At 39.0% G+C, this 22959-nt stretch overlaps 1 protein-coding gene across 2 annotated transcripts in view; it reads right to left on the bottom strand.

Moving 5' to 3' along the window:
• The window catches only part of lama2 (laminin, alpha 2), a 224728-nt gene that overhangs the window by 43926 nt on the left and 157843 nt on the right, over positions 1-22959 (bottom strand). For both annotated transcript variants that reach the window (XM_030721257.1, XM_030721256.1), the window contains exons 33-41: positions 18528-18652; positions 18259-18345; positions 17482-17675; positions 14951-15093; positions 13823-13921; positions 11588-11699; positions 4640-4802; positions 346-424; positions 138-269 (exon numbers count right to left, since the gene is read on the bottom strand). In XM_030721257.1, coding sequence (XP_030577117.1) covers positions 138-269; positions 346-424; positions 4640-4802; positions 11588-11699; positions 13823-13921; positions 14951-15093; positions 17482-17675; positions 18259-18345; positions 18528-18652 — 1134 coding nt within the window. The remainder of the gene's footprint in view (positions 1-137; positions 270-345; positions 425-4639; positions 4803-11587; positions 11700-13822; positions 13922-14950; positions 15094-17481; positions 17676-18258; positions 18346-18527; positions 18653-22959) is intronic.

The following is a 22959-nucleotide window of genomic DNA, read 5'->3' on the forward strand; positions in this document are numbered from 1 at the left end:
TTTTAGAGAATGAAATGTCAATGCGATACTTAAAATACTTACCATATTATGACAACATTAAAAAAAGAGAGAGATCTCAAAATATCAGTAACACACAGTTTGGATATGAGGTCATAATTCAGACTTGTACTTAATACCTCCAGGGCTGTGAGGTTAGCTTGGTTTTGGTAAGCTAGTGAGCCAGCCTGACTCGTCTGTGCCTGGGCAAAGATTAGCAGAGCCTGGGCATCATCGAGCTTCTTCTCATGGTCTGAGAGCTTCTCCTTTATCTGAGAAAGAAGATAAGAAGGTATTAAGCCATTCATTTAGCAAGACTGAAATCAAATAAGTAAAGCTAACTGTTACCTCTGCCTTCAGGTCTTCTGTGGCCTGATGGGGTTCACCAAACATTCTTCTGACTTTCTGATACAACTCCTCTGCTAGACTGGAGCGAGAAAGAGGACAGAGAGAGAGAGAGAGAGAGACTGGATTATTTGGATTGCATTCCACAGTGTTATTACACAATGTCATACATGACTTAGTGGAATAGTGGATTAAAGTATCACATGTGAATATTACAATCCACAGAAGAGAACAGAGGAGAGGAGTTACTGTCATGTGTAAAAGAGCCTCTGCCAGTGTGAAGACAATAATCACTCCGCATGACTGAACACTGAAATTCGGAACTGAAATTACCAGCGTTTGTCTATTGACCCCTCAGGCTAAGATAGATTAAATTATAGCAATTTAAAACATTGCAAATATCACTCGAACATGTGTGTTTGTGTGGGAGATGGGTAAAGCAGCATGTGCTACAACACACTGGAGCGTAACGTGCTATATTAATAACAACAATAGATAAAACTGGGAGAGAACAAGGCTCTAAAGGATAACTAAAACCTAACCATGGAGCATCATCAAGCTGCCTGTCTGAGAAACACTCCGAGGCATAAATTTTGAATTCAACTTGCCGCAACAAATATCCAGAGCCAACAATACAGACCTCATTTAATATAAAAGGAATTTTAAGCTGTCATCAGGCTTTGTTTAAGGGACATTTCATTAAAATTTAATAGTTTTGTTATGCTCTTCTTGCCCTAAGTGCAGTACTATTGAGCATCCAACACGGGATGAATTATATGCAAATGTATTTATACTTATGTTTGTGTTTGGCATTTAGGGGACAATCTATTTTCTCTTTTTACAACATCAACCGGGGGTGAGTGCGGGGTGGGTGGGGGTGACAATAGTAATTTTCCTCATAGGGGAAGGTAGACTCAGAGACTCCATGTGTAGTCCAGGTTATTCTTGTGAAATGTGAAATGAAAACAGCAGTAGAAGTAAGCAAGTGTATAGCTTTCAGGTGAGCAGTGTGGCACCAGGCATGCAGCAAGTGGGGAGCCAGTACACTCCATCAGAAATACTTCATAGGTATTCAAACAGTTTCTCCCACCACATATTTCAAAGACAAAATTGGATGGAAAAGTTCAATCTCTGAAACTTTTGTTGCAACATTCATGGGCATCTCATACATGGCCAGCTGCATGAAGATGAGAATGTTGGCTGAACGTAAACTTTCACAAGCCCTGTTTCAGTCCTTACATGAATATTTGTGACACTGTCTTTAGCACAGTGTATTACTATGAATGGTTTCAGAAATCTCAAAATGAAAATTGTAAAAGGGAAAATGAGCAGATGAGGAGCAATGATAGCTTTGGTGCAACACTGAGCATTTTCAATGTGCTGTAAGTTAACATTTTGTCATGATGGAGGCACTGAAATGTCATTACGCCACAGTTTGTAGCAAATACTCTCGCCCTTAGCTGGATCAAGACATCAGAGGTGGTGTACATTCGTCTGAATGTGGAAAAAAAAGCACCACTCTGACCTACTGTAAAGCTCTGTCTTTGGTTTTAAAGGCTGCAGGCCCTTTCACTGCAAAGGCTGGTTTTTAGTCTCTGGTTTGTAGCCACAAGTTTTGTCAGCAATGCTGAAACCCAATATGAAGACTGGGTCATCCAGGACATGTCGAGGAGGCTTGCGCTTCAAGATGTGAATCACAAATGCGTGCCAACAAAAGGGCATAAGAACATGTAATACAGGTGCCAACGTGGATGACACAAAGTTGCATGAAATTCTGTCCTACTGCTTCTTTTGTGCTCAAAAAGAACAGTCTGAACTTTTTCATTACACCTTGTATGTTATCAAACATTTAAGATGGTGCTGCAAATTTTTTGCTAAACCTTTACCTCAACAGCGATGAGACACATTAAAGCTGCAACCCTTCAATGTGCTTTTCAGTTTAACTTTGTGGTCTGCCTAATGTTGGGTTATATTGAACTTGTGGTACAGAACCCTTGTTTGTGTGATGTGTCCACTAGTATGCATCTTAACTGTCAATCATACAGTCTACACACGTGAAGTTTCTCTGATCCATGCCATTGAGTGTGCCTTACAAAAAAAAAACCTCTGGTGCAGTAAAGGCATGCCATGTGAGTGTGGCATGAAAACTAAGTTGTCTGAAGTGACTCAAAGACTTCACTTTATTAGATCTACCCATCCAGATTTGCAATGCAGCTTTTACTTCATTACAGTTATCCTATTATGCTTTGCCATAACCTTTTAGAAAGTCTAAAGTAGAAATGATTTAAAACAGTTTAGTAACCATATGTTTACCAGTGCATCCTGTAATGAGTGCCATTTTTCACCTTCAGTATTAAAAAGGACTACAAGGATCCAAGTGTCCTCCACTTCAGAGTACTCAGAGGACAATTTCATATAGTTTTGAAGATATATGCAAGGTAATGATTGGATCTGATGAAAATTTAATGAACCCTGTGGGGACCAGCATGAAGCAAGCCAGAGTTTAAAAAAGTAGAAGGGGGCATCAAACAGTTAACTCTTACAACATCATTACATAATAATACAATGCTGTATATGAATAAATGAAACATTTGCAGCAAAGTATGTATGTGTATATATATATATATATATATATATACACACACACACACACACACACACACACACACACACACACACACACACACACACACACACACACACACACAATATGCATAAATGTGCCAGCTTTGCTCATTTTATCGAGGCACCCCTTTAGTGTTTGTTTTTGCTAGCTTTTTCTTCGCTCCCCTCAGGGTTCAATCAAATAATCCACTGTGAGCTGACAGACAAGTCACTGAATGGCATTGGCAGCTTCTCTTTGTCTCTGTTATTTCTCATATGCTATCGCACCACAACTCTCTGTCCATCTGTTAGCTGTTCTCCTGTCCCTCTGTGATTTTCCTTCTTACTGCACGTTCTTTGTACGGCTACGTCTCTCTCTGTTTCTGCCCCTGCGGTTATACTTTTAATTAACTCATCGACCTCGTCAACATTTACCGCTGAAAGAGACAGACAAAGAGAGGGGGCAAAGGAGGGAAAACGGGAATAGATTACTAATTCCATCAAATGTCTTGAGGGAGAGCGAAAAGCGAGTGAGAACACAAAAGGGAAAACACTTTGTGAAAACATCAACAGAAAGTCACAGCTTTACACCTGATATCCAGTGTCAACAAAGAAAGAAATTAAAATAAGGATCACAATCAAAGGAATGATGGGGTCGCTTAATTTATCCTGTACATATTATCAAACCATTTTCCAAATACTCAGTGCTGTGCTGTTTTACAAATGAAGGTGCTTTTCTTTCATTCTAAGCATTCAGAGCTCCATGTATTACTGTGTGACTGTAAAACAATTAGAATCTAAATGAAACAAGTTTCTAACTCTTGAAAAATCAAGTCTGACATCATTTACAGTTTACTTTATCAATACATGCTGCAGAAGTTTCTGCATTTAAACTGCTACAGACAGTGCAAGGATGGTATTATACACAAGTTTCACTTGTTTTCATACTAGTAATTTACTGTTAAAATAAAGGTGATTTCACAGAAACTGAATGGACTTCTTGCTGCCTGCCTTCTGCACACTCTACCAAGCCGCAGTTGTGAGTAAATGTCTGAAGCAGAGTGTTGTAAGTAACTTTGGACAACATCCTGACCTGACTCTCCTGCTGCTGTCTGGATTTCATGTGTGAAAACAGCTTAAAGTACATGCATAATCATACAGGTACAAGTGAGAACAAAACAACTGGCAGGTGGAATCTTGGATTCAGGTTTCAGTATTTTTTTAAAGTTTATATTTAGGGCCATTAATCATCCCTTAGTTACGCTTCTATATGCTCAACACATATATATATATATATATATATATATATATATATATATAAACCTAAATTGAATTGAACTGGATAAAGTGTGAAAAGCAAATGGCAAGAAACGGTGGTTTTACGTTAAATCAACAAAATATAAAAACAAAAGACACTGAAAAGATGATAAATTTGACAAAAAAACCCAGAGAGAAACATCCAGCCCCCTCCTCCAAAGAGCACACATAACAAGGATGCTCAGTTTTTCTTTTGGGCTCAAACACCATTCTGAGTATAATACCACCTCATGGTCTGTTCAGCTGCATGTGTCTGAAACAAAGGCTGGTCTACTCACTTAGTTTTTTCAAAATCTTCTTTTGTGTGTGTGTGTGTGTGTGTGTGTGGGAGAGAGAAAAACATGACCTTTGTACATGTGCTCATGTGTTCCCATACTTGTTTTCCTCCTCTGCAATACTTTTCTTCCCTCCCAGCTGTCGTTGCCTCAACTCATCCAGCATGGCCTGGATCTCCTCCTTCATCTCACTCAGGCTTTTTTCTGGAGCTCCATCTCTCCGTGAGAGAGTCTCGTTCAGCTCAGCAGCCTTTGATTCGAGGTCTAGACACACGGACAAAATGCGAAATTAGTCTGAGAATACGGCAGATGAACAGATTAAATCCATGTAGTCACAGTCATACAAGCACTTTAATTTCACTGAAATTTCCTCTGGCTTAATAATGAACTATTACACTTTAAAATATAGAGGGATCTTATTAAGTTTAGATGTTTTCACGTATTATTGTGTTTTTATTTTAGTTGCCTTAACAGTTCTACTCAGCTGTATCAATAAACCTTTTGGCAACCTGGAGCAGGACTGCACAATTAGCTTTGAAATGCACCACTGACACGTGATCACCTTATAAAGTCAGTTTATACACTGGCCAGCAATAGAGAGTCAACCTCATTTTAGTTCATGGGCCACATACAGTACAACCCAATTTGATCCCAAGTGGGCGAACCCAGTGAAATAACTGCATAAAGACAGATAAAAAACATTTTTAAAAAAGTCCATTTTAGTGTAGCGAAGTAAAAAGTATGTTCTGAAAATATTCACACCTAGCAAACTGTCAATTTAAAAAACAGATGGTGAACAGCCTAAGATGTCTTAGGAAAACAGTATGTCTCAATTTTCCAAATTCAGTCAGTCTGCTGTCATTACAAAGAAACACCACTGTTGCAAATCAAAGTAAACACACCAGCACAGCTCCTTGGTTTAGTTATCTTACTTTGCTGTGGTATGGCAGGCGACGAGTAATGTCTTTGTCAGTCTGCAAAACTGACAATAATTCTGGCTCAGATGAAATCACTAGTTCAGAAAATCACTTCTATAACGGGATCCAAAATGCAGTAAAAAACCATGATTCATTATTCCCTCCGCTTCTGAAATGGTCACACATTCCAAAGGCATCCTGGGCAGTTTGATGGGCATGTTCTGGGTCAAGGACTGTACATTTGACGCCTGTGGTCTATTTCAATGGTTTCGAGGTGATAAGCAAAGTGAACTTTGAGCCAAATGTTAACAAAAGTATGCTGAGAAATCTCACAGCACAAAAAGCAGACTAGAACATGTCAGTGTATACCCCAAATCAGAAGGATCCAGCGCAAAGATATCCACAAATTTCATGGGAATCCATTAGCTGCTGAAAACTTTCGGTTTAACTAAAGTAGCGGATGGAAAGTATAAAACCTGTATAATTTCATGTTAGCAAGTACTATCTTGTCTGTTTAGTTCACAGCATTACTGAGAGATGTGGCTCAAGTTGATTGATTTAGATACAAAGTTAGAAAGGCAAGGTCGAGATGGTTTGGGCATATCCAAAGGAGAGATAGTTGAACATGGAGCTGCCAGGCAGAGGAAAGGAGGAAGCCCACAGAGAAAGTTTATGGATATAGTGGAGGACATGAAGAGGATTGGTGTGACAGAAGAGGATGCAAGGGATGGAGACAGATGATCCACTGTGGAGACCCCTAAAGGGAGCATCTGAAAGAAGAATCATTAGACAACGACGAAGAAGAAAAAGAATAAGAAGAAGTGCTGTAAGCTAGGCAATATGGAACTTTTAAATAAGTGAAGCAAAAGCTTGAAATTACAGTAACTTGATTATAAAAATAAATACATTATGCTGTACAGAAGTAAAAAATCCTGAGAACAGCACTGCTCTTGTGTGCACACATAAATCCTCTACATATACACAGAAACCTACAGTACAGTACATTCCTTTATTACAAAGAGGTACCACCAGCAAACAGGTGAAGACTCCAGACCTGATGGACATTCTGTTTGACAAAGTCAGAGTCAAACACACAAAAACACACCATCTCTTAAAGCACAGAGCAAGGATTTTATGTTTGCCCCTCTTTAATTAAATTACAGCCAGTGAAATCTCAAACTAATCAATGACGAAAATACAGTAAAAAAAAGACTCCAGGGCTCACAATAATACTCAAACTGCTGCGACCTAATGAGAAGTGTGTTTGTGTATCTGCCTGCGCAAAAGGAAAACAGACGAGGGAACGTGTGTGTTTGTGTGTGTATATGCAGCAAGCTGTTTGTGTTTTATGTGTTTGCTGTGATGCTGCAATCCTTTCTCATTTGAAATGTAAACACAATATGATTAAAGTAAGTTAAAACTTAAACAGCATGTGTGAGTGTTTGGAAGGTGTTTGTGTACTGGTGGGCCTGAGTGTGTGTGTGTGTGTGTGTGTGTGTGTGTGTGCGTGCGTGCGTGGTTGTGGCAATGCAGCATTTCCTCTCATTTAAAATGTAAACATGACATGATTAGAGCCAAGACAGAAGTAAAGCCATCATGCTAATGAACAGCTGTACAGCATGTGTGTATGTATGCGCATGTTGCATTTGTGTATGTGTGTCTATGAGTCTGTAAGTGTGTGTCACAGCCATATAATTACATAGTAGGATTTAAAAGCCAATTAAACACTTAAAACGTGGATGGAATCATATTATGCTATCTAGTAAACACGGGCACACACAGAGAGAAAAGTGTGTACAGTATTTTCTTGCCTCATTATGTGTGTGCATTTGTGTCTGTGTATGGCCGTGCATGCACAGTTGTATGAATGTGTGTGCACTGGCATCAGTGTTTGTGTATATGGGATGTGTGTGTGTGCGCGTTTGTGATAGCCACTAATTAAGTCTCTAATTGCTACTCTCAATCATCCAGTGAGCTGCGACACTCTCTTTTCCTCTCTCAAACACACAGACACAAACACACGCACATGCACGCATGCATGCACGCACTCACGCACACACACGCGTGCGACCATAATCACACAATGATTAGGCAGAGGGCCAGAGAGCTGGGAGCAACAACAAGAAGAGGACAGTTTCATCACAGTCAGAACGCATTGGTTTGTTAACTTTCTTTTCATCCCACAAGCCATAAAAAAAAATTATAGTAGAAACCAAAAAAACTAATTATTTGAACTGCACAGTTTTATAAGGAGCACATTTGTTTTTTTGTCCCCCCTAATATCAGCGAAGGGGATGAAGACCCACTTACAAAGAGATTTATACCTGCTAAACCTAGCTGCAACTCAGAGTTGCTCAAGATAAAATGATTAAAAACTAAATGCACGCCTACCAGTTACTGGAGTTTGCAAAGTCTAGCCACTTCATATACAACTATTTCCACAAAGAAGCTCATTTTATTTTTATTTTTTTTTTTTTTTTTGCGTTGACTCACTGGAGCAGTTATTGAAAAGGAAAATACAGAATGACACATTAGACAACAGGGAGCGACTCAAACCTGCACTTAAGATTTCCTTATTCACTTGCTATGGAGCTTTTATGAGCAGATAAAGTTTGCCCGGTTGTCATGGAGCTGCAGTGTTTTTAATTTTTCCTGTCAGTCTTTTGTCCACAATAAGTCCAGCTAGCATGAGTCACGTGTACGTTCTCAGTCATCCAGGTCATGGTAGTCTTAAGAGCTTGAAAAAAGAAGGCAACTGACATTTCACCTCACACCCCAGAGGCTTCTTCAGTTCTTAAACCAAAAGGTGCAGAGTCCCTCTGTGAGACCTTGCCCCACCCTTTCAAGTGACCTATTAAGGTCACCTGAAGCAAGGTGTGAATGGGGAGTTAAGGAGCCTGGGAGACTGCATTATAGGTTCAGTGATAGTTGTTCACATAGAACATAAATGGCCTCTTTTACTCCTCTTTTAAACCATCTGTCTTCTCAGTCCAAAATGTGATCACTGCCATCCTCAAAAGAGTGTCACCTGAAACCCCTGGTGGTAATGACCCACGCCTTTTTCCACACCTTGGCTCATGTGATGATGCACATGATTAATAGTGGGCCAGATCTTCCTCTTAATCTTTTGTCTCTGGTCAACAACCACAATTAGGGTGTAAATACTTGGGACTCTCCATCTTTTGGTTTTAGAACTGAAGAAGCCTCTTGGATGAGAGATGAAATGTCTTATAAAACTTAATGAAGTTCAGGTGCCTTCTTTTTTTAAGCTAAGGCACGTCATAAAAATGCTCAAAATAAGCAAAAAAAGGCTTAAATAGTTTTGCAAACTTTATATAAAAATTACAGTCCAAAAACTACACTGGACCTCAGTTCATCCACTGTGTGCAACAAGCTATTTTGGCTTCCAATTGGTAATCTCTTGTAAACAGAGGATTTACAAAGGGGGGCTCCTGTGCATACAGCCAGAGCTGTGTGCCACGGATGATCATTTTAGGGATATCAGTTCACTGACATAAAGAGCCAAGACTACAAAAGATTGTTGGAAACTGACCATTTAGGATGGTTCAAAGCCAGAGCTTTTGTCTTATAGAGATAACTTGCACATAAACTGACCTCATTATTTGAAACTTTGTCCTTCCTTAATATTAGAATACACCAGAACATTTGACAAAACCATAAGGAAAAGTATAGTCTGCTTTAAGGCTAATATTCTACACAGCAAAGAAACAGGGACTATATGTGGTGTAAGCTGTGATGGTAGGTAAAGAACAATTCCCATATAAATGACCATAGAGACAATCAAAAAAGTACTCCTGGCTAAAGATGTTCAAAAGCTGTCCAAAATATCCACTAGCCCTCCTCTGCACATGTCCAAACCATCTCAACCTTGCCTCTCTATCTTTGTCTCCAAACTGCTCGACCTGAGCCGTTCCTCTGATCTACTCATTTCCTGAGTGAATGTTTTTTTTTTTTTTAATCTTCAGTCAAGTTAAAGAAGAAAACTTATCACAAGCAGGTCACACAGCCACTGTTGATGGAGCTGAGGGAGGAGATGCAGCAGCTGCACGGCAAAAAGGAATAGCCTGATAGTTACATATGCAGAGTATATGTTTGTGTGTGTGTAAGAGAGAGAGAGAGAGAGAAAAAAAAAAGCGATCTGTCTGAAGTCACCACTGCTAAAGAGAACCATCTGGACATTACAGCAAAGTTCTGAGAGAATGATATACACAAGCGTTCTGCTTTTTTTAGAGGACACGTTAGTAATTAGCTGGTGAACACAGTTGAATGTTTACCAGAAAAATATAAATAAAAACCAAAAAAAAGGAAAAGAAAAGCTAACCGGTGAACTAAACAAGCATTGCTCTATGTATGCATGCTACCATTTGTGATTGAGCAAGTACAATACTGTACAAAAGTCTTGAGCCACCTCTCACTTCTTTATATTTTGCTTCCAAGGAGCCAGACTTTCTTGCAATTTTTTAAGTAGTCTTGAGCAACAGTGCTCCAAGCTTTCTGAAGGTCTTTCAAAGTGTTTATTTGGACATTGGCTGCTTTTTCATTTAATTTCAGTCAGTCCTTGTAGCTGACCATTTTCTGGGGAATTTTTTTTAAATTTTTTTATTTGTTTGTTAAGTCACTTGACACTGTGTAAAAAAAGGCACCTAAGTCAAGGAACGAACCAGGGTTGCGTTTAGACATAACAGACATCTGAGCAAAGAATACATTTGAAATATTATCTTTAAACACTTTACAACTAGCTTCTGAAAACTTGGCATCTCTCAGTATGGCGTGCAGCGTGTACTAAAAGGAAAAAAAAAAATAAAACTAAGGAAGAAATGGAGGAAGAAGTAGCTGAAAAAAAATAGCTACAGCAGATGAACAGTATCTGAAAGTCATGTTCTTAAGAAATAAGAACTAGGAAACAGGAAAATAGGAAATAGGGAAATATCCTGAGACATGACCTGAGAGATGCCCTTCAGTTGATCCATCTACCATTCACTGAAGCCTCATCAGAAAAAGGTCTCAGTGAAAGGGTGGGCTCTCAAGAAGCCATTATTAAGGAAGGGAAGCAGGGAGAAAAGGCTGAGGTATGCAAAATTACACAAGCACTGGACTGAAATCAGTGGCAACAGGTCTTACAGAGTGATGAGTCCAAATTTTAGATTTTAGATTTTGTACCGAGGGGGTCGAGAGAGAGGTGCAACAGTTAGTGTCTACAGCCATCTGCAAAACACAGTGGAGGCTCTGCTACGGTTTGGGGCGGTGTCACAGTGCACATAAGTCAATAAATCACTGCATCTATTTCACGCTGTCCTAGCAAAATATTTTTAAAAAATGAGTGGCGGCTTAGGATTTTTGCACAGAACTGTAGTTTCTGTTATGAGCACATGTGCCAGCGTGTGCTTTAGAAGCCTCTTTTGCCACATGAAGCTACTCTTCGAGGTAATAGAACAGTTGCTTGCCAGCTACCTACAAAACGAACAAGTCCAACTGAGTTGTTGCACCCCATTATCTTGGTGGGTGCGCTCTTTATCACCGTGGTTAGCGATGCTGCAGCCTGCTGGATCTGTCTTTATTGGTCAGGCAACATTTTACTCTAGCAGCTGGTGCAGGAGCACTGGCAGCTGGCCCATCAGCTATTGTGTCTGAGCTATGTTTTCCATTAGTGATCTTACAAGGGGGTACTAAGATGTTTTGTTTGTCTCACTTTGAAGATGTCACACTTCCAAAGAATGATGATAGAATTGAATGAATACAAGCTGTTTACTCCTAGTAAACACTGAGATGAATCTTGGTTGTAATGACACTGCTCTTATCACAGTAATTATTTTATGTGCAATTCAACTTCAGTGTCATTCTGAAGATGCTGCATCTTTGTTTAAATGCAGTTTTTAATTTGTTCTGTCAAGATAATTATTCATTTCATTAGCTTTTCATATTGTTCTGTCCCACTCTCCTGAAATGTAATAACCCAAATTTCCCATTGGGATCCGTTACATGTAATATTCTCTAATTTAATGAAATGCACTCTAATGACAGATGAAACTAGTGAGACAATAGATAGATAAATCCAGAAATCCCAGTTGGCAGGACATAGAGGAAGCTAATGGTGCTGTTCATTTTTGCTACCTTTAGCTCCGAGCAGTGTATCCCTGATGAACTGCTCCAGGTCCTCGGCTCGTTTATGAATCCTGTCAGCATCATCCTCAACCTGCTCTCCATCAGCAGACACCTTAGTGGCCTATACACACGAACATATACACCATATAATAATAAACAAGTGTTGAATAAGTGAACATACTGATTTCTAAAGAAAAAAGAAGAATGATATCTTAAACACTAAAGAAGGTGATGACAACAATACAAACAAATGTGTGCAAACAAATATGAGGATAAATGAATTACTGATGCAAAACAAACAAACAAAAAAATCACACATTAACATCAACAAAGAACCAAAAAAAAAAAAGACAGATGAATTTTTGACAGAAATGAAAACACTTCAACACACACTCAATTTAGCAAAAACGCACACAGACATATGCAGGAACACACTGACAGAAAGAAAGTGTAGGTAATTACTGTTGTGATTTGACAAGACCATGCTATATCATTTTAGCTGGTTTGTGTGAGTGAGTGTGTGTGTGTGTGTGTGAGATGGAGTGTGGGGGATAGTATTGCTGTCAACAAATGTCAAGGCCTCAGCCCCTAAAAGGCTGCAGCTTGACAGCATGAATGTGAGTGTTATTTTTCTCCATTTGGTATTTATAGGTCCTCTCCACTCAAAGTGGGGTTTTTTTTTCTGTGTTGGTAAACTACTCTTACAGACAACTTTGACTCTCAAGATTGTAAAAACAGAGTTTGTAGTAGACAAAGTGTTTGTAGAATACTGCATTATTTATGTGGTATAAAAACTTCAGGATATTTCTGATGCAAAAACAATAAAACTCTTAATCTTAATTACCTTTATGCACGGATGGATTCTCAGGCAGGCAGTGCTGCCCTCAACTTTTATTCTGTGGGACTACAGAATAATCGATGGAATGGACTAGACTGGATTTATATATCACTTTTCTAAGCACTTTCACATGTATTCACAGAGTACTTTATTCTGTGCAGTTAAGAGCTGTATCTACCCTGCATTCACACCAATTTTAGACTCACCAATTAACCTATCATGCATATCTTTGGAAAGTGGGAGGAAGCTGAAGTACCTGAAGAAAACCTACACAGGCACAGGGGGAACATGAGTAGGTGTCAGGTGTCCTCTGTCCTGAAAAACCCTCGACTAAACCAAACTGTCTGAAATGGATTATTTTACAAACAAAAGCTTTGGAACTCTCTATAGTTCATGTGTGACAACCATTTATCTGCTAATCTGTGCCCAGCTGAGCTATATAACTAGCCAGAAGGAGCAACACAGAGTTCCAGGGAATGTGAAAGCTATTCATGACATCAGTTTTGCTTTGAAATATGAACTATTAAAGTGAAACTGATATGATAAACTGACAATGAACTGGACTGAAAATCAGTGACAACAGGTCTTATGGAGTGATTAATCCAAATTTGAAATTTTTGGTTCATGTCACTGTCAAAATGTACAGAGGAGGTCAGGAAAGAGGTACAGTACAGTAAGTGTCTGCAGCCATCTGAAAAACACAGTGGAGGCTCTGTCATGGTTTGGAGCTGCATTTCAGACAGTGGTGTTGGGGAACATGTCAAAAGTAATGGAACTATTACAAGTACCATCTGATTTTGCTCCCACCGTGCAACAACATCTGGAAATTATCTGATTGGCTTCATTTATCAATATGACAATGATCCCAAACACACTGCCTGTGCAGTAAAAGCACACCTGGATAGAGAACACACAATGGAGCACACAGGACTGGCCTCCCAACAGCTCAGCCTTCATCGTTATTGAAGCAGTGTGGGATCATCTTGATAGAGAACTGAACAAAAGGCAGCCAACATCCAAAGAAGAGCGCTGAAGGTCCTTCAAGAAGCCTGTAGAGCTGTTCCTGTAGACCTGTATATATCTGTATTTATGTTTGCATGTTTCAATGAATTGCTGCACATATTTCCCATTTTTTGTAGCAAAATATAAAGAAATGAGGGGAAATAAGGAGACTTTTGTGCTCTACTATATGCCTATATTTTCTCATCTCGGTGACCAAAAACTGTTAAAGATAAAACTAAAGTTGCGTCCTTCCTGCACATCTGTTGCTTTATGATCTCAGTGCCTGTCACAGTGTGCTCTTCAGTTGCACACAAAAAAAGAGTGAAACAAGGATTAAGAGAGGACAAAAGCAGGCAACAATAGAGACAAAACTTGAGTCAAAAGAAAAACTGAAAGGTTTCTACCCTGCTGTGTAGCTGGTCCATCTCTGTAACCAGTGATCCCAGGTTGGAGTCAGCCAGTTGGAGTAATCTCTCTGGAGCTTTCTGAGGCGACAACATGTGCTGCAAGAGAGAAACAGAGAGATGAAGGAATTATAGGGAGAAATGTCTGACACATTTTGGCCCTGGGCTAGGCTTTTGAACTGTCTGGGTTTGTGCCGTAGAGCTAAAAAAGAAAAGGATAAAAAAGTGAGTGCAAGAGGCAAGGAAGATATAAATAATTCAATTGTAAACACATCTGATAAACATATTTAAATTGTCTCATAGTGCAGTATGTATTAGCAATATAAACGTGAGAACTTTATGAAACTGGAATTAAGCACTCAGAAAAGACTTGAAAAGAAGCTCCTTATAAAGCATTCATGGAGAACGAGCCTCTCTTTTTCTCCTCAGTGAGCTAAATCATGAGTGTGCTGTCTTAATGACAACCATATATTTGATTACACAGCATTTTAATACGCTTTCTTACATGTGCAAAGATTCACCAGTTAGTAACACACTATACTAGTACATATTACATATTTTCTTTTGCAAATCCTTCAAAAACAGAAAACATTTCCATCCATCCATCCATCCATCCATCCATCCATCCATCTTAATCGCTTTTCCAGTTTAGGGGGCTATTTCTGGGGGGCTGTGGCCTATCAGGTGACAAAAGGTGGTAAAAGGTGGGGTACACCCTGGACAGGTTGCCAGTCCATCACAGGGCTGAACACTTGGAGTAAATTATAAAGAATTTTTTGCTACCTGTGGTGTGTGTAGGAGCCACTGTAACTTGGTAATTTGTTTCAATTGCAACAGGAATGATGTAATTAAAAATCCCTGCATTCACACCAATTTTAGAATCACCATTAATTCATACATTAAGCTACTATAAAACTGAGAAGTTTACTATGAACTTCATATTTGGGGCATGAAAATTAAAATTATGAGATGAAATAGTAAAAGATGCAGGCCAAAATGTAAATTTAAAGACAAAGTGATCTCAAGTTAAGTGTAATGAAACCACTCATAGTTAGGATATAGGTTGAGTAAAACTACATGAAAATACACATTCCAAATACTCTCACGTGTTTTTTTTTTTCTTCTTACCTTGAGTTCCTCTGTCATGTTCTCAAAGCGGTACAACACCTTATAAGGTGGTGGAAGGGGTGTGGTCAAAGTGACTTCACTGATGATGCGTAGCAGGCGGTCCATATCGCTGATCAATAAACCAGAGCACTCATCATCACAGGCTGGAGAACCAAGTACAAACACACAGTTGACACAATGAGTCATGAAGCCAGCTAAATCCACTGACAGTCATCATGGGTTTATGTGTGTTTCTGTGTGTGAGTGTGAGTTTATAGGTTAACTTTGAGAGAAAGTTTGAGTTTTGAGTGTGTTTTTACAACTGAATGTGTGTGAGCACGTCAATATGGGACTATGGTGACTGCTTGTGTTTTTCTGTTTAAGTGGCTCTGGCATCAGAAAGACAGGGCTGGCAATGCATGAAATTCAGCGCACCGTGCCTACTATGAGTACACACTGCAGGCTAAAAACACACACACACACTCCCACACGCACAAATGCGCACGGCACACACCAGGGAATTCACTAAGACACACGCATCCTTCTATATCGCGTGCATGTGAATTTCTTCCCCTTCTGTAGCCTGTGGCTGATTTATTACACAAATTAAAATTTCTGACAAGGGAAATCAAAGAAAAATTAAATAAAATAAAAACAGTTTCTACTCTATCAATCTCTGACAAAACAACAAAAGACAAATAAACCCATGCATTCATGCAGTTTAATGCATACACACAAACCCACACTCACACATACAGTAAATGCAGACTACATTGTATGTGGGAGTAAATAGCTGCTTGTCAAATCCAAGCTATTCAAGAAGCTCACTGATGAAGGATTGTATTCACCAACTTCAGCATAGAGTGAAAACATCTTGTACTACATGATAAAGCTTGTAAGAGTTTGTACAAGTCTGCTGATAGTAGATTTGAACAATGACACACATTACTGTACATGTATGAGTTACCATAAAACTAGCAAAACAATACTATATATCTGTTTACACCCTGCAATAGTGAAAATGGTTTCTGCCATTTTAAAACATTGAATTGTGAGCTTTATAGTAACATACAATAATATTGAACCTATAGTAATATAGTAAATTATAATGCAGTTCATGCTATAAATACGCATATTCACAATCTTAGGATAAAACATATAGTACGTTACAATCATCCTAGGTTTAGAAACTTAAAAGCTATAATGCACCACTGAATTAAGACGTGTGGCTGTAAATGAGTTCAGAGAAACACGCCAAAGCAAACACCCCCACTGTGCTGTTGTTTCTTTGTAACTTACTAACTTACAGTTTGTAAAACGTCAGCGTAATATCTTTAGTTAGAAAATATTTTAAAGCAACGCTGCAGGTCTGCTCTGTTCCCTGCAGTGTACAAATGCCCAAAGGATTTTTTTCCATAATTAAACAGATATAATATTTGGCTATAACCACAGACCATGTTACTGTAAAATTTCATCCTGAATTTTGAAACATTTTACAAATTCTTCATCTCTTGGCAACATTTAGGAATGCACTCATTACAATGGGGTGCAATTCTTTGCAAACAGCATTATACAGCAAATGCAAGAGATGCACGAATTTCTGCCACTTGTGACTCGAAAAGTGCTCAGTGGCATCTGAGAGAATGGGAGAAAGGCCAGAAAACAGAAAGAACTGCGGAGTCCAATCACTCTTCAACAAGTGAACAGCAGTGTGATCGCTCCATTTTCTGTAAACCATCAGGACTTGTGATTATAGCCTGGATGCAGAGGCGAGCGGTTTGGTGTCAGGGTGCATTGCGGCACACGCACTGCCAATTTATGAACACACGCTTTGTGTCTGAACACAAAGACCTGAGCAAGCAATTTCCTCACTGACCTGACAGCAGCAATTTCACATCAGCCTCTGTCTTACAACCTTTTCTTCTATGCTCTCACTTGCACACATACACTTCCTTCTAGACATGCTAATGGCACCAAATTGGCCCTGCCATTATGGTCATATTAAGTTTAAATTAGCTCCAAATGACATTGAAATTATTTTCTAAATGACTTGAATCTGACTTCTGCCACAATCTACTGTCTCCCATGGCAACTGGAGAAAGGAACTCTGACTGTTCATTTGCATTTCATTGCCAAAATAAAGTAAAAATCACAACATCAGGTGACAATGCAGGGAGGTGAACCACCAGAGGGAAAAGAACAGAAGAACAGAGAAGAAAGAGATAGAGAGCAAGTCTGTGGGGTTCATGAAGTATGGCACCCCGTGCTGCTACGCTGGTTTACTCTTGTGGCAACTTCCACTGCAGACTAATCTTTATAATAAAATCTTTCAACTTTAATTTAAAGGTAAGTGCGTTATAATTCCAGTCACATTACCTGTAAAATATGAACCTTTGTGTTAACTTTCAGTTTCTTTGCACCTATAAGGTCTATACCAGATTTTTCAACCTGAAGGCATTCTGGATAAAAACACAGTAAAAGATGAAGGAAACAAAGATAAATGGTGAAGGAAAAAAAAGAATTATGAACAAAAAGCTGTCTGTTAGTCTTACAGATGATCCCCGATGGTCCACACACATGCCTTTCCATGCACTGGTCACACGTCATTCCTGATGCACCAGCCCTGCAACGGCACTGGCCCGTGACAGGGTCACATGGTCCGGGCAACGCACCCCACAGGGAACACTTACACTCCTCACAGCGACCGCCTGGTACACTTGGGTTACCATGGTAACCAGTGGAACACCTAAACAGGGTGATCACATAGAGAAAAAGCTCAAAATGAACCACATTTTAACATATTTTCACCCTACATTGTAAACAGTTTACCACAAAGGATCTCAGACCCCACCAGCATAGTACTCACAGTGGGGTCTGGAAATCTGAGATAATACCAGAAAAAAAACTCTCATGTTTTCATGCAAACCTCAAGTGCATTAGAGTAAAATTAAGACACGGCACATGCTAGAATATTCTTAAAGATTCAGCTTTACCGTTTATTTAGCTGATTGCTATTATCATGAAAAAAACTATGTCTCAAATATAAGCCAAAAAAAATCACCGCAACCAAACAACTGAAAATCCATTTCCTGGTTTGACTGGTATGAAGCAGACGATTGGCTCTTTGGGGACAGGGACGCACCAACTGCCATCTTTACAGTACTGAATACTCCCATAGATTTCCATTCACCATTTTCCATCCATAATTTCTAATTCTAGTACCACTAGTCATCTCAGACTTCAGGATTACATTCTGCATCACCTTGTCGGCCCAAAATGTCATTGAGCATTTAAATATGTAGTCCACATTGTGTGTGTGTGTGTCTGACCTCTCACAATATTTCCCCTCATATCCTTCAGCACAGGCAGTACAGCGGTAGTCATCAAGTCCTTCTGCTACACAGGTGGGACTGAAACTGGATATAGAAAGTGATTTTTCACAGACATTAAAAAATATGTTAAAACTGCAAGAGTCTATGTATAAAGCATACAGAGAAAAAAAAAGATAAATGTACATAAAATGATGCACACAAATGATTATTTAAAGTTTATAGCCACCGGTTACCAAAAAAAACAAAAAAATGAATAGAAATTTTACTTATTCTCTGGGTTGGTGAGGGGGCAAGCGCAGGGTATGCAGTCATCAGGAAAACCTCGGACTATGCCGTAGTATCCCGGAGCACAGCGTTCACACCGATCACCCTCTGTGTTGTCTTGACAGTTCTACCAACGAAATGCACACACATAAAAAATAATATTATGTATGTATGCAAAGGCACTCTATTTACCTTCAGTCATTCTCCAACTCCCCCATGACTCTAACCTACACCAATATGTGGGTGCAAAAATATCCATCATCCACCACCCAGAAATTCCAGGTATGTGTTGGGAGGGGATATAAATACAGAATGTCACACTGAGCATAATGAAGGCAGCTTTAAGAACTCATGTTGCCTGTCCAGAAAGTTTTTTTTATCTCAAAAAACTCATTTTTCAGGTTAATTAACAGTGATAAACTGTGATTTGGACATTATTTTGAGAATTTGCTCTGGCACAATAAAAACATGACACCAAATTTGCTTGAGCAAGATGATAAAACTTTTTTTTGACTTATGGAATGACTTATAGGCATTTCTGGGTTAATAGGAATCTATTCAGGTGCATGTAGACTTGAAAAAAAAAAAACTACCATGTTCTAGATGCTTCAATTAAAAAAGAAATCTGTGTATCTCTTAAGCTTTGTACAGTCTCCTGTGTTTTTCAAGTTGACAATGAATAATTGAAAAGATGACAGACTGGGTCACCCATCATTACCTCCTTCATTACTGACAAAACAACACTGAAGAGGCTTGTTTTTTGGTGAATGAGATAATTATCCTGGCACCACTGGTTGAGTTTCACCAACAACAGAGAAGTAGAAATAATAGCAGCATGCCTCCCTGCTGTCACTTCAGTTTTTTTTTGTGCTGTTAGCACAAAAAAACTCAACACTTTTGAACACTTTTGTGCTTAGCTTTGAGGTGGACACTTTAGAGACTCTTAGTGACATGTTTGACAACATGTTGACAGATGGGTCATTTCAGTTTAAATCTATTCAATGTCAAGAGCCTGCCATCTCTTTGATTTTCTTGTTTCTAGAGCGACAAACAGATGAACATAGTGACTTTGGTTTGTCAGCAAAATTATTTAAGCAAGTTACTGTCTTTACACACATGTATACTGTATATACACTCACCAGCCACTTTGTCAGGTGCACTTGTTCAACTGCTCATTAATGCTAAGATCTAATCAGCCAATCACATGGTCGCAACTCAATGCATTTAGGGATGCAGACATGGTCAAGATGGTTTCGTTTAAACTGAGCATCAGAATGGGGAAGGAAGATGATTTAAGTGCCTTTGAACATGGCGTGGTTGCTTGTGCTGGTGAGCTATTGGGATTTTCCCACACAACCAGCTGTAGGGTTTACAGAATCATCTGAAAAAGAGAAACTATGCCATGAGTGGCAGTTCTCTGTGCGAAAATGCCTTGCTGCTGTCAGAAGAGAATTACGCCAGACTTCTTTGAGCTGATAGGACAGTAAGAGTTACTCAAGTAAACACTCATCACAACCAAGGTATGCAGAAGAGCATCTCTGAACATACAGTACAACACGTTCAGCTTTGAAGCAAATGAGTTAAAGCAACAAAAGACCACAATGGGTGCCACTTCTGTCAGCTAAGAACAGGAAACTGAAGCTACACAGTTCATACAGGCTCAGCTAAATTGGACAATAGAAGATTGGAAAATTGTTGCCAGGTCAATTTCTGATGTGAAGTTTGGAAGGTAGGGTCAGAATTTGGCATAAACAACATGAAAGCACAGATCCATCCTGCCTTGTATCAACAGTTCGGGCTGATGGTTATGGTGTAATGGTGTGCCATCTTCTGATGGTTGTTTACATCAGAATAACGTACCATGTCACAAAGCTCACACTATCTCAAACTGGTTTCTTGAACATGACGATGACGTCACTATACTCAAAGGGCCTCAACAGTTGCATCATGGATGTGCAGCCAACAAATCTGAAGCAACTGTGTGATGATACCACATCAATATGGACCAAAATCTCTGAGGAACGTTTCCAGCACCTTGTTGAATCTGTGCCACAAAGAATTAAGGCAGTTCAGAAGGAAAAGAGGAAGCTGTATCTAATAAAGTGGATGGTGAGTATAGATTGCTCAGTATCTCTGCGGGAAATCATTACTCACTTCTTTTCACCACCTACAGTTTCTGAGCCAATCCAGGCCTTTACATTGCTGAACTTTTATCTAACATGGACTATTTCTGAAAAGGAATATAGTTGTCCACACATAATAATGCATGGTTTCTGGGCTCAGTCCCACTCGGGCATGATGAGGTGCTGTGAGACCAGCAGCAGCCAGCTAGCTGTTAGCTGACAGGTGCAATCTCACACGTCACAGTTTAATAAGCTTCCTTCCTCAAGAGCAGGCCATCTGAAATACAAATTTTCCTCACAGGATTTCACTCATGCTGTTGTGAGGATAGCCTCAAGGGTACAAAAACACACAGCGATATAAATATATCTAAAATATTTTCATATCCACAGATGTTTGTGTTTATTTTTTAGTTTATTTTTAGCTATGCTTGTTATAAAAGTCTAACACACCCACACATGCACACAGACACAGTGTCTGTTCCTTCTTGTATTCTGGGACATACCATGCCAAAATACATTGTGTTTTTATATAAATATGCAGTAAATATGAACAATATGTGCAGACTGTAGACACTTGGAAGTCACAGGCAAATATACCTCATCCCAGCACCACCCTCAAACACTCACTGTGAGCTCAATCATACTAATGCACACAATTTAAACAGAAATACATATTGCACACAAACACACAGCTCTCTCTCTCTCTTCATATCCCCGGGGTCCTGTCCTATGTGTTCGACGTGTTTGTTAAAAATAGGAACTTCAATCAGTACAACAGGAAGTCGCCTCTTAACGAGGCAAGTCATTTCCATTAACTTCCTGTGTTCCTCGTTACCACTAATTACCACAGAAACAAACTCGTTTAGCATTTTCAATTTAGCCCACTCGGTTAGAAAATGCTAATGATGCTGTTATGGAGAGCAAGATAGAAATGGGCAAGGAAAAAAACGTCTGGAAGGCAGAAAAAGACCAAAATGAAACACAACAGAAGAGAGTGTGAAAAGTAAAAAGAAAGAGAAACAAATTGGTAAAACCAGAGGTTTTACCAATTTGTTTCTCTCTTTCTTTCTCATTCCCCTTCTCACCAAAGAGGTGAGGAGAATGAGCGGGGGGTGTAAAGGAGGATTGGGAAAAAGAAAAATGGAAATAAAGGACTGGCAGGAAGATGAACGAAAACAAAAGATAAGTAAATATATAATTGAGGATAGAAGGATTGGAATTTAGGGCTTGTGAATTGGGTTAAAAAATAATTAGAGGAATGACAGAAGGAGAAACAACAGAAGGAATGCAGAAAAAAGGAGAGATGAAAAAGAGAGTGTGATGGAAAGAAATAGGAAAAAAGGGAAAAAATTTAAAGTAACAGAAACTGAAAGAGACAAATCTTGGGGTTAACCACATTCTTGGGGTTTAAAGTTAGAATATAAACTGAGCCAACATTTGTCTAATTACAAATCTTTCATACATTTGCTTACAGTGAGAGTTTAGGCCTGGTGATTTAAATCAATACTTGAAAAGGAAATAACGTTCCTTTAAAAATAGCAGGAGTAAAATGTTTCTTTAAAACTAGAGCCAGCAAAAAATAGACAGTCGCCTTACAGGTTAAATAAATTCGAGGGGAACAATTTTAGCCGATTCTTTCAGTTGTCCTGTTTGTATGTCCTTAAGCATTCCATCTCAAGCAAACTTTTCGGAACAAAAATTGAGCTGTACTGGACACAAACCTCCGGCATAAACATGCTCTGAGATGACAGCTAACTGCCATGACCTGTTGCAAGCAGATGCAAAAGGGAATACATTTTCTAAAAAAGGCTCCATGAGAATTCAACCACTTCCATTTGTTTGGAAAGATCTTGATAGTACAGACAGCATTCTGCCATTCAGGTGCAATTCAGTTTTGCATTAAAGTACTTCACTACTTCACTCAGACCTGCCTTCAGCAGTGAAAAAGGAGAGCCATGGGTAGTCAATACAATACAGAATATTTATAATATTGCTGATTTAACAGTTAATGTGACTACACACATTCAGAATTACTGAATGAATGTGTGTTGAAATAATACATAAATCACCTTTGTCATCCCTTTAGAGGTTGCCACAGTGGATCATACTGTACCCATAGCATCCCCTTCTGTCATAGCAAAATGTGTACTATAGTATATTTGAGTAAATAATGCTGCAATTAACAAAATAAGGTTTAAAGATTTTCTGGCTAAAACCTGTTAGGTGGGTGCTAAAAACTTGCCCATGCAGGAGAAACTCAGAAGGATTCTTTTTTAAATAGAAAAACTTGGAAGTATAGACAAAGATGAGT

This window comes from Archocentrus centrarchus, chromosome 24, assembly GCF_007364275.1.
Source record: "Archocentrus centrarchus isolate MPI-CPG fArcCen1 chromosome 24, fArcCen1, whole genome shotgun sequence".
NCBI lineage: Eukaryota > Metazoa > Chordata > Actinopteri > Cichliformes > Cichlidae > Archocentrus > Archocentrus centrarchus.